This window comes from Vespa mandarinia, chromosome 2 (genome assembly GCF_050613455.1).
Source record: "Vespa mandarinia isolate Hongniang chromosome 2, ASM5061345v1, whole genome shotgun sequence".
NCBI lineage: Eukaryota > Metazoa > Arthropoda > Insecta > Hymenoptera > Vespidae > Vespa > Vespa mandarinia.
Window position 1 is genome coordinate 2,634,448 of NC_140811.1, and position 12,163 is coordinate 2,646,610.

General features: G+C 26.9%; 5 protein-coding genes across 5 annotated transcripts in view; 2 read left to right on the top strand and 3 right to left on the bottom strand.

The window, feature by feature from the left end:
• The window catches only part of LOC118451619 (uncharacterized), a 44,183-nt gene extending 41,666 nt beyond the window's left edge, over nucleotides 1-2,517 (bottom strand). Inside the window, exons 1-3 of the mRNA XM_085654892.1 lie at nucleotides 2,378-2,517; nucleotides 2,222-2,308; nucleotides 1,967-2,145 (exon numbers count right to left, since the gene is read on the bottom strand). The gene's annotated coding sequence lies outside the window, so the exon portion shown is untranslated. The remainder of the gene's footprint in view (nucleotides 1-1,966; nucleotides 2,146-2,221; nucleotides 2,309-2,377) is intronic.
• Nucleotides 2,518-4,490: 1,973 nt separating this feature from the next.
• Clp (cleavage and polyadenylation specificity factor subunit 4) lies at nucleotides 4,491-6,058 on the top strand. The gene is made up of 4 exons (XM_035861277.2): nucleotides 4,491-4,608; nucleotides 4,829-5,032; nucleotides 5,108-5,297; nucleotides 5,393-6,058. Exons 1-4 carry the CDS (start codon nucleotides 4,506-4,508, stop codon nucleotides 5,763-5,765), a joined length of 870 nt encoding a protein of 289 aa, XP_035717170.1. The 5' UTR covers nucleotides 4,491-4,505; the 3' UTR covers nucleotides 5,766-6,058.
• A 145-nt stretch (nucleotides 6,059-6,203) lies between these two features.
• Abp1 (Actin binding protein 1) lies at nucleotides 6,204-8,966 on the bottom strand. The gene is made up of 5 exons (XM_035861274.2): nucleotides 8,600-8,966; nucleotides 8,072-8,240; nucleotides 7,722-7,954; nucleotides 7,472-7,649; nucleotides 6,204-7,385 (listed from the first exon to the last, which is right to left on the bottom strand). The coding sequence occupies exons 1-5, from the start codon at nucleotides 8,680-8,682 to the stop codon at nucleotides 6,636-6,638; spliced, it is 1,413 nt and encodes a 470-aa protein (XP_035717167.1). The 5' UTR covers nucleotides 8,683-8,966; the 3' UTR covers nucleotides 6,204-6,635.
• Nucleotides 8,967-9,298: 332 nt separating this feature from the next.
• LOC118439574 (BLOC-1-related complex subunit 8 homolog) lies at nucleotides 9,299-10,388 on the bottom strand. The gene is made up of 3 exons (XM_035861283.2): nucleotides 10,221-10,388; nucleotides 10,058-10,151; nucleotides 9,299-9,945 (listed from the first exon to the last, which is right to left on the bottom strand). Exons 2-3 carry the CDS (start codon nucleotides 10,110-10,112, stop codon nucleotides 9,476-9,478), a joined length of 525 nt encoding a protein of 174 aa, XP_035717176.1. The 5' UTR covers nucleotides 10,113-10,151; nucleotides 10,221-10,388; the 3' UTR covers nucleotides 9,299-9,475.
• Nucleotides 10,389-10,395: 7 nt separating this feature from the next.
• Nucleotides 10,396-12,053, top strand: SsRbeta (signal sequence receptor beta). Its single transcript, XM_035861281.2, has 4 exons — nucleotides 10,396-10,542; nucleotides 10,906-11,050; nucleotides 11,127-11,441; nucleotides 11,506-12,053. Exons 2-4 carry the CDS (start codon nucleotides 10,907-10,909, stop codon nucleotides 11,620-11,622), a joined length of 576 nt encoding a protein of 191 aa, XP_035717174.1. The 5' UTR covers nucleotides 10,396-10,542; nucleotide 10,906; the 3' UTR covers nucleotides 11,623-12,053.
• Nucleotides 12,054-12,163: the final 110 nt, after the last annotated feature.

Below are 12,163 nucleotides of genomic sequence, written 5' to 3' on the forward strand. Positions count from 1 at the left end.
TTTCACCATGAACAACAGGCAGTGCATCTCATGCTCTTGAATTTCAGACATGCGTGATTTCTATCTACCACATGCGAAGCATATACACTCGACCGGTATCTCTATTGCACTGAAGTGCTGTAAAACATTTGACGGAAGATAATTAAAGAAGATAAGTTTCTATATCATTACTTATTAATAAAATTCAATTTTCATTCGTGGAACTTGAAAAATATCAAAAACTACACTGTAACAAAAAATATATTAAAATTTGAATCAAATGTATAATTTGCAATATATATTAAAAATAAGATTGTGTATATAAAAATAATCTATTGTAATCTAAAATCAAGAGGAATCATTTTCAAAGAACATAAATGTTTTTAGTTTTGTATCTGTACACATATGTACGACAAATACTCGTATATGTTGTAATAGTTATATTAAAAATACTATTGTTAATATATACTGAAAATAAGACATTAATAACCCATTATCAGAAATAAATACATATAATAATTTGTTGTAATTAAAAAAAAAAAAAAAAAAAAAAAAAAAGAAAAAAAACCATAAATGTTTTCACCTTTGTATCTGTATATACAGAGATAAATACATGCAATGGAAAAGAAGTATAGAAACTTATTACATTAAAAAGTATTATTTACAATATTATATTAAAAATAAAAAAATAATAATTCGATATGATCTAAAATCGAAAACAAAATCAATCGAAAAGACCATAATATATCTTCATTTTGATATTTGCCACATATATAAATGCACATAAATACATATGTTTCTGGCTAGATCGAGATCTAGTATAAAGCACATATACATACTATGTATATATACATTTATTCCGTATAATTAGCTTATATTTCGCATTGCGAGACACTGACTATATGCATTGTATTTCCTATTGGGATACGTATGTATATACATACGTACATATATTACCGAGAAGTACCGTGTCTACACATAACGCGCTAGCGCACATACACACACACACACACACACACACATCTGTTAATATCCTAGTTTAGAACGCACCGATATACACATATAAATGTATATACACGTAATAAATGTATATACTCGTAAGTAGCAAATAAAAATATGATAAATGGTCCAGAATGCTGTAGTAACACAATAATATATCTGTCGTACAAAGAACAATATATATATATATATATAAACTCACCTTTAATTTTATAACGGATATATTACATATAAAAAAAAAAAAGAGAGAAAAAGAAAGAAAGAAAGAATTGTTAACACATCGTTTGACGAGTCGTTAGTTCGTAACATATTCCATATCAAATATCAGTCCTTTGTATCAGTACTTTACTCGCTTTTGTCCCATCGGATTTTCGGATAAACGTACTACACAGCGCTTCCATCGATAAGCTCTTTCCCTCTTTTTCTATACCTCTTTATGAATTCTCGATATTTTATCCTCCCTTTTTCTCGTTCATAGACGCATATAACACATACATACACATGATATTCAGTCTCTATTCTTCTTTAATAATGCCAGTGAGTAAATGTGTACTCTCGCGTACACACATCGATGCAATATGACATATAATTATATAAGATCTTTTATATATATATATAAGATACACACCAATGATATATATATATATAGTAATATCATCGCTCTTTGTAACTTACACAAAAGTTACAGGATCATTTACATATTTTAATAAGCTCTTATAATAATAATTGTATCATGAAACATCGTATGCTAATATTCGCTAAACGTGTGCATTCATTTAAGAGAACGTAATTATTCTATGATAAACAATACAAATCATTAGATCATAATGATATTAGATTGATAATATAATAATAATAATAATAATAAAAATCGTGTTTACAAAGTGTGTGTGTGTGTGTACACATAGCATTATTTGAATTTTAAAATAAATAATTTAGAGAAAAATATAGCATTTGAAAAATAACGCTTAAAGGGATAGGTACTTACAGTTACACGTTGATGCAATCTTGAATTGTCTTCAATGATCATTCTCTCGGAAAATTTTCATATCGTCACTATCAGTTCATTATACATCAATCAATGGTTCATCGCACGTTCTGCATTTTGTAGAGACGCCAATCAGAATTCGAACTCCTCTCGCAATAACAACGAACGAACGCGTTAACCTGTACAGTCACACGAATTTTCACTTGTAAAACTTTACTTAAAAAAAAAAGAAAACAAACAAAATGATATACATACATTGTCATAATTTATATTGGATTGATCAATAATTAATGTGTTTTGTCTGTATAGATAAATAAATGCATCCCATCTAAATAAAGAACGCTAATATAATAATATTTAATTAGATAGTAATATGTCGATACGTTCAATATTGTTTAATTAGATACTTACTACAAATTTTGACATTACTTATTGACCAATCACTATATAATATTTATATACAGAGATCTATATAATATTATATATAATATTTCTAAAAAATGTATTATATAAAAGAATACGCGAACACGCACTGATGTACGCACTAGCACGCATGTGGATATACTAAACAATTATCAAGAAATTAGACGATCAATCTATTTATCGATATCGAAACGAGAAAACAAACGACGATCGTTAGCCGTTGATAAGGGCGCGAATTTCAAAATGGTTTAAGTGCGCAACGTTCGTACCTATTGAATGGCATATAGATTTGTAAAACGAAAAAATGTATTAATCCTTTTGAAAATCAAAAATTCTTTAGAAAAAATAAAAGATATCATCACTCGCACGTTACTCTTTTTTTTTTTTTTTTTTTTTTTTCATACACTAACGACACTTGAAAATAATTGAAAAGAAAGATAATCGTCGAAAAAAAAAGAAAGAAGAAAATTCACGAAATTTTTTACAATGTCGATTTACGTGTGCATTCATCGCGGTCTCAGGTACACTGCCGAACTATTCGCCCTGCAGTTAACCTATATATGCTGTGAAATTCGCGTGGGCGATTCTACATAGTTCTGAGCCCACGCTTGATTGACTATATATATATATGTATATATATATATATATATATATATATATATATTTCTTCCTATCATTTCTCACATTATTCTTAATCAAAGTCAAACTGTAATAAAAAGTACATTTTATAACGAAATATTTCAAAGATAAATTATCTTTTAACTTAAATTAGACATTAGTCCTATTAAATAAATTAAAAAAGAATAATCGTAAATCAAAGATTTATTTTGTCTTTTCAAAATCCTTAGAAATATGCAGAATCTTAAGTGTAATGATTATTTTCAAATCTAGCAGACATGACTATCGATCGTTAATTCATTTGATCAGTTTTATTTATTTCTAACTCGATTCTAACAATATCATTTTTAATATTCAAACATAAAACATATTCGTAATACTGTAATAGCAATTAATTCATACTCTAGATATAAATTTTAAAATTGATATAATTAAATTAAAATATAATTACCATGAAGAATTTCTTTTTTGTGGTTGCGATCATTCTGGAAAAAGGACGATCGAAACACCACCATGCGGTATTTCACAAAAGCTTAGCTTCATATTCGTTGATCTGATGACGTTATATTGGTACCTAATAAATAAGAAATAAAGAAAAAATATATAAAATAAAATTCAACGAAGTAAATAATATCGGAATGATAAACTCTAAGATTCTGTAATTTTACGAGAAGCACAAAACAAATAATTATTTAAAAGATACTATAAGCTATTTGAATACAAATAGCTTCATTATATGTTCGATATATAAACAAATGCCAATCATATTCCTTTCGAAATATTTTATATATTAATTATATATTTAATTCTTTTACTTTTAATTATTTATTCCTTTATTATATGAACATGTATATATAAATATATACATATATAATTTACTATATAACCTACTTTATTTTATCGTAATAGATTTATTCTAATTTTATAATATTATTATACGTATTATTATTCGTAAATCATAACAACTTTTATCTGATCTTTTAGAGATAAATCTAATAAATCAAATTCGAAGGTCAATTTCGCGATTTCACATAATATTGGAAATTATTTGAAAAAAAAATCACCAAATTTTCCGATCAACGGTTCAAAAGAATTTTTCGTATTAGAAAAAGCGAAAAAAGATTTTATCTTAATCTTTATATAATATGTAAAAATCATATTATATGATATATTTGTTATTATAGATGTTTGAAAAAGCATAAATGGTTGTATATAATAATAAAATCGATTAATTATTGTTTAAATAATTTTTACGATATTACTTACCACATAAAAATTAACGATGCCGGGTAATATCGCCCGTAGCAGTGTTGCCAACTTAAAAATTTAATTCAGTCCGGCCATTAAATTCTTCAATAGTTATACTTACAAGGTTGTTAGTACTGAATTAAATAAGCAGTTTCAATTTTCTTGAAACGCGTTATGTCAATCATAACATTTCATGTGTATATAATATAAATATTTGAATGTGTATAATTACAAATTTAATCGTGTTAAAATGGAATGTATTGTAGCAAATGTAGATCATATGCGATTTGATATTGAAATCGCTCTAGATGAGCAGTATGGAGCATTATCATTACCATTTACCGGAATGGATAGTAAGTAATTTTTAAAATAGGTTATGTTTAAAAATATTCATAATTTATTATATTAATTTATTTATAATTTATATATATGTAATTTAAAAAGAAAAGAAAGGGTATAGTACATCATTTTTTCTATTTGTGTTAGAACATAGAGTGATATAATAAAAAAAAAAAACGACAATTTATTTTTATTAATTATTAGATAGATTAATGGTGGTAAAATCAATTTTAGAATCAATTGCTGCAGTATGTCAATTTTATCCTAGAGGTACATGTGTAAAAGGAGCCTCTTGTCCGTTTAGACATGTTCGAGGAGATCGTACAATTGTATGTAAACATTGGTTAAGAGGATTATGTAAAAAAGGTGATCAGTGTGAATTTCTACATGAATATGACATGACAAAAATGCCAGAATGCTACTTTTATTCCAGATTTAGTGAGTATTTCATTTATTGATATTTGATAGTCTCATAATAAAGAAATGAAAATTAATTCTTTAATAAATCTTTAGATGCTTGTCACAATAAGGAATGTCCATTTTTACACATTGACCCTGAAACTAAGGTACGCGATTGTCCATGGTACGATCGTGGATTTTGCAGACATGGCCCATTATGCAGACATCGGCATGTAAGACGTGTACTTTGTATGGCCTATCTAGCTGGATTTTGTCCAGAAGGTCCAAATTGTAAATTCATGCAGTAAGTTGACAAATAATAATAAAAAATAATAATTTATGTAAAACACATATGTTATAGATATAAGCAGATTGTTATAGTTTAACGATTATTTTTAGTCCAAGATTCGAGTTACCAGCAGTACAAGACATGCAACCAAAAGAAGGAAAGAAAGTTATGATTACTTGTCATTTCTGTGGCGAAGGTGGTCATAAAGCAATTTATTGTAATAAAATGCCTCCGGATGTAAGAGAGGCACAAGTTAGACAAGAAATGGAAGGTAGTTCTCATAATCCACATCATCATATTAATATGCATAATGGGCCACCTCAAAGAGGACCTCAAAAACCATTAGAAGAAGTTACTTGTTATAAATGTGGTCAAAAAGGTCATTATGCAAATAAGTGTCCTAAAGGACATTTAGCATTCTTAAGTCATGCTAGTGGGACTGGTAGTACAAGTGGTAATCAAAGTCAAAATTATCGAAGATGATTTTATGTATTTTATTTATCTAAAATAATTACGATTATTTTCCTGACCAATATTACTTACCATTATCCAAATTTATATATCATATAGTAAAATAGATTTAATACGAATACTGTGTCTCATAATCTTATCATTTTATTCATTATATATATATATCTAAAGTAAAATGAAGGTAATATTGTATATTATATGTTGCTAATAAAAACAATTTTGTACATAAAATTTACAATATGTAAGGAGAAGAAGGATATTATCAATATCATAAATGTGCTATGTCAAAGTTTCAATCTTTATTGGTTAAATTATGGCGTATGCTTAAATATAATACTTTAACAGGGCATATTTAAGTAATCTTTTCTAAATACATTGTGACTATTATATCAGTTCTGATATAGAATGTTATAAAAAGATATATTTACCTAAGTTTAGCTTTTTTATATTTTATGATGTAATACTTGGGAAGACTTTTTTCCTTTTTTTTTTTTTATTATGAAGACTAATGGGCAATATAATTTTTTAAATAAAAATCTTCCCAATTAATATGTTAATGGCATTTTTTTTTCTAATACTATAAAATCTAGTTTTAAATAATCATATTACAAACGCTAAAAATGTGCACATATTTATTTCCTTTATCTAAAACTATAAAATGCATAATTTCATAATATTAATTATTAATACTAAATAGTCAATTAATATTGCAAACATTTCACCTAATCATATCACTGTAAATTTTAATTTAACTTCTGATATCATGAAACACTTGCTGATATTTAAAAACCTGTCAAGTATCTCTCACATATAAAGAAGAAAAAACTTCCAAATATTTCTGCTTTTTTTTTGTTGTTGTTGTTATCCAAAGTATATCCTCTATCATGTTGTATTATAATCAATAACTTCTACATAATTAGCTGGAAATAATCCATATGTCCCATCAGGGCCCAATCCTTGCCACCAACCTTCATCAATGGCATCTATATGAGTGATTATGTCACCAGGATCAAAAGTAATCTCTGTATCATCTGCAGCTTGGTAATCATACAAAGCTCTTGCTTTCATACCCTCATTATTTGGATCAAAATATAAATAAGAACCATCAAGCTGATTATATAATTCATTATCAGTCATATCTTCCTTATTAGTTTGTTCAGTCTCTGGTTCGTGTGAAGATATTTTTGAATCATGAGATGAGATAGTATTTACCACTTCTGCAGCAGAATTCGTTAATGTTTCTGTATCGTTTATCTTATTCACTTCTATTGGTGTTGCTTCTTGAGGTTTAATATCTACATGTTCCTTTTGTTGGCTTTCCTCAATTGCTTTTTTAGCAGCTTCTACATGACCACCTTTCTGCAAAGAATGTTGGACCTGAGAAGATTTCATTTGTCCAGCAGCCGAATTTTGTTCAAAAACAGCTCTAGCATTAATTGTTCTTTGAGCAATTAATTGCTGCGCTTCTTTGCTTCTTTGTCTTCTTAATTCCTCGCTTCTAGATTTATGATCATCGTCATTATCTTCATTATATTGTTGACTAGCTGCTATACGATTACGTAAATTATTTGCTTCTTCTGCACGTTGTTCTGCTAATTTTTGTCTTGCTATTGAACTTTCCTTAGCAGATACCTGATAATGTTTAATAAACATTAACGATGTTACAATGATAAAAGTTAACGATTAGCAGTTAAAAAAAATAAATGTCATTTACAAACCTGTTGTTCTCTCAGTTGACTCTCTTTCTCTTCTCTCATTCTAATTTCTTTTTCTAATCTCTGACGTTCTTGTTCATTTCGAATTCTTTCTTGTTCCAGTCTTTTCTTTTCTTCAATTTCTTCTCTTTGCCAAAATTGATCTCTCTCTGTTGCATTAATTTCTTGCTCTGGTATTACTCTATAAAATAAGATATAAAATCAATCTTCAATAGTATACAATATAGCATTAAAAAAAAAAAAAAAAACATACCGTTTATATGTCGTGCCGATAGGGCCTGCGTGTGCATCGTTTTCGCTACGTGGTTCATTAAATTTATAAGCGGAAGCAGTAGCTCTTGCAAGTTTCTCCATAATAGCGTCAACTTCGACGTCATCTTCGGAACGAGCAGTAATTGTTATATGTGCGCCTTTTAATAATTTTTCTACATCTCTAATATGATTTGCACATGTTCCTTTTCTAACAATAGGTGCACCTTCTCCTTGCTAAAAAAAAAAAAAAAAAAAAAAAAAAAAGAAAAACATATTTACATATCATTATAATATAATGATAATGTATATTTATACTTATCAATGTTATTTGATTTAGGTAAAGTATCTCACCCAATTGATTAATAAACATTTTGGTAGACTTGTTTTAGTATCAATCACACGACAGAAGGCATACATAATATGACTACTACTTAAATGATCAATCATTTCTTCTAATCCACCATTCCCTGTACCAACAACTTTCAAATTATTTGTCTGACCTTCATACCCAAATACAGCCCTGTAGAAACACATATATATATATATATATATATATATATATATATATATATATATATATAAATAATTCTTTTTAATGTAAGAAGGAAACTTATATTTTATTTGACCTTTTAAAATCATACAAAAATTTATGACAGGTAAAAACCATTATCTATGTCCTTATTAGTAATACTACAAACATATATATATATATAGCAAGAGAGAAAGTGAGAGAAAGAGAGAGAGAGAAACGCAAAATAAAGAGTATTCAAATAATAAAATATGTAATTAATATTTATACATATATTTTTTACGTAAATTTATTACACTTTTGTGATGAAACAAAAATGTATTGAAGCATGAAAAATTCAAAAAGCCTACCAGTTAGTAGACGATTTATCGTCGACTACACTGTGCCAAGCGGCCACCAACGTATCTTTGTTTTTTGTTAAATTAATTGACATGTTTGTAATGAATTCATATAAAAGTCAACCAATATAACGAATTTTTAACAGTGCAACCACTGATATAATAAAAGATAGTCAAAGACGCATCTTCACGTGTCTCTCTAGGTTCGCTTTTCTGATTGCGTGTCAACGCCCTTTTGTTACCAACTATGGAACAATAATATTCTTATATTATTAAGAAAAATCATTTTTTCAACAAAAGAATCCATTTCAAGATCTATTAGTTGCAACATAAGTTTAAAAGTAATGATATTTAATATATTTTATAAACACATCTCAAGATTCGCGGTTACAAAACTTATGGCTCTTTCAGATAAAACTATATTCAATTTTCGACGCGTTAGATGTCACGGGACAATACATGTGGACTAGCCATCAGATCGCGTCAAATTCAACCAATTTCTTTCTATTCTCTTTTTCTTTTTGTAATTATTTTAACTGTAATATAAATAAATAAATATATATATATATATATATATGTATGTATGTATGTGTGTATGTATATAAGGTTGTAATATTTTTTATTAACAAAAGAATATTACAATATTCATTAAAGAATTTGTAATCATTAATAACAATATTATTAACATATTACATATATGTAAACACTCACAAAACATTCACATGCAACAATTTCAGATGATATATGTGGTATATAATATATGTAACAAATAAATTATAATATCAATCTTATATCTGTTATTTAATATTATGAAATTTTCTGAAATTTGATAATATAAATTAGAAAAAACGTACTATCTGAACAATAGGAAAAGAAATCTTTATCCTTTTAATTATGAACAGTATTTGATCTTTGTAATTCTCCAGAATGCCTAGCATGATTCATCATAGATTCTACTCTATTCGCAGTTTCTCTAACAACATCTGATATTTCATCCGGTAAATGATCCAATGTAGGAATGTGTGCAGATAGTCTTTTATAAACCGAATCTCTATTTCCATCTTTTTTATGCCTTCGTTGTTCTTCGTACTTTAATTGTTGCTTGAAAAATATTGCATTTTTTATGAACTCCAAAGTATTCTCAAAACTTTTCGCAGCACCGTGCATTCCTTTAATCGCGCTAACTCCATATTCAACATCATAACATCTGCCTAGAAGTTGTTGTTGAAGAGCCAATACTTCTACTCTTTTTTCTACCATAGGTGGTAATGCCTTTCTAACATGTTCTTGAAGTCGATAGAATGCCAATGACGGTTCGTTTGCCACTATATGCATATTCTCAGATATTCGTTCAGTTGCTAAAACAAATAATCAATAATAAATTTACAAGAAATAAATATATATATATTTATAAAAGAAACATTTTCTTTTTGCTATAAGGGAATGCTTATTTTAATAAATTTTTTTAACCTTTCTTCACTTTCGTTTCCAATTCTTGATCAGGTTGATATACCTTCGCTGTCATTGTTTATCAAAAAAGATTACTTCCTAGAATCTTTTTTTTCTAATATATTATAATATATTAAAATTGGTGTAAGTTCGATATAAAAATTATTACGTTACTTATTCTAACCTCTTATAAAATTTTAATTTGAAATTAATCGCTTTTTTTTAACAATGAAATGAAATGTTATTGTCTGAAATAATATAATAATCTTAAGAATATAAACCTATAATTGTCAATAATCTCAATTGTTCGTAATCACAATTAAAATGGATTCATTTTCGGCGCCATTTCGTTAAATACTATTTGCCGGAAGTAATTCGTGTACACGAAAGACGTTTCTTCCATCGAAACGTGGCAATAAACGGGGCGCTGTTGGCACTTGCTCCAATGTCTTTACGCGTGTAGTGTTATAGTATTGTAATTGACACGAACGAGGCGGTTTAACAAGGTAAAAATTTTTAAATTTACAATATTTTCGATAAAAAACTTATCAATCATATACACATTTTAAATTAAATAATCTTTAAACGAACGAGTTACTTAACCAATTGTTGTCATTTTCTTTCATAAAATTCTATATAATATGTTTTCAAATAGTTTTATGTTTCAATACGAAACAATAATTGAATTTAAATAAATGTAAAATTATTTTTGTAATAATCATTTACAGATATTTTTTTAAAGGTATATTTCAAACGATAATATGTAATTAATTTGGATGTTAAAAATATTAATTTCTATCATGTATATAATATTTATTAATAATATAAATGTCGATATATATAACTTTTTATTTTATATGATTTTATAGAATGAAGTGGTATATTTTACTCGCAGCTTTTGCTGCATTATATATAACTGTATATGGAGAGGAAGAGGAAGAAGCTGCCAGATTGTTAGTATCTAAACAAATTCTTAATAAATATCTAGTAGAAAATATGGATATTATAGTAAAGGTAAATTGTCATATTATTTATTAGTTGTTTATAAAAAGAAAAAGGATTTTTCCTTTATTTAACCTATAATTAATAGTACACAGTTTACAACATTGGTAATGCAGCTGCATTAGAAGTTGAAATTACTGATAATTCTTTCCATCCTGATCACTTTACTCATGTAAGCGGAGAGCTTAATGCTAGAATAGATAGAGTACCACCATTTACAAATGTGAGTCATACAGTGGTTGTAAGACCACGTAAATTTGGATACTTTAACTTCACATCTGCCGAAGTTTTATATCGACGTAAAGAAGACGCTTCTAGGCTTCAAGTTGCAGTAAGCAGTGAACCTGGTGAAGGACTGATTGTTTCATTTAGAGATTATGATAAACAATTTTCATCCCATGTGGTAAATATTTTGTTTATTAAATATTTAAAATCAAGATTTTATTCTTATTATGAATCATTTTCAGATTGACTGGGCTGGATTCGCTATAATGACTTTACCATCATTAGCTATTCCATTCGCATTGTGGTATTCCAGCAAAAGTAAATACGAGAAATTGTTGAAAACTACGAAAAAACATTAAGTGTGTGTGTTTTGTACAAATATTAAATTATAATAAAATCTAGGTCATTTATAAGAAGATTAACTAGCAATGTTGTAAGGGATTCGACTGTTCCATCGTATGTGCATCTATTTTTATAATAGATATTATTTATAAATATTGCCGACTTTTTATTAAATGACAAAAGCATTTATATATTTGTAAAAAACATTTCATAGAACTATTTTGGATCTATTCGTATATATCATTTTTTCAAAGAATTATTTTTTATTTTTAGATTATAAGAAAAGTATGATAAATAATTTTATTATCTTGAAATTTTTATATATATAAAATTGTTACAATTCATTTGGCGTCTCTTATAAGCATAAAAAAAACTTATACAAAAAAGCCAAGTGTTAATTTGTTAAAAATTGTAAGAATAACTTTTATTTAAATTTTCATACATTGTATGTTTTTTGTTTTTTTTCTTCATATTTTATCTATTTTTTGTTCACACGTTCGATGCGTCTTATCAAAAAAATAAGTAATAAAATAAGTTTTTTAATCTTTATAACAGACG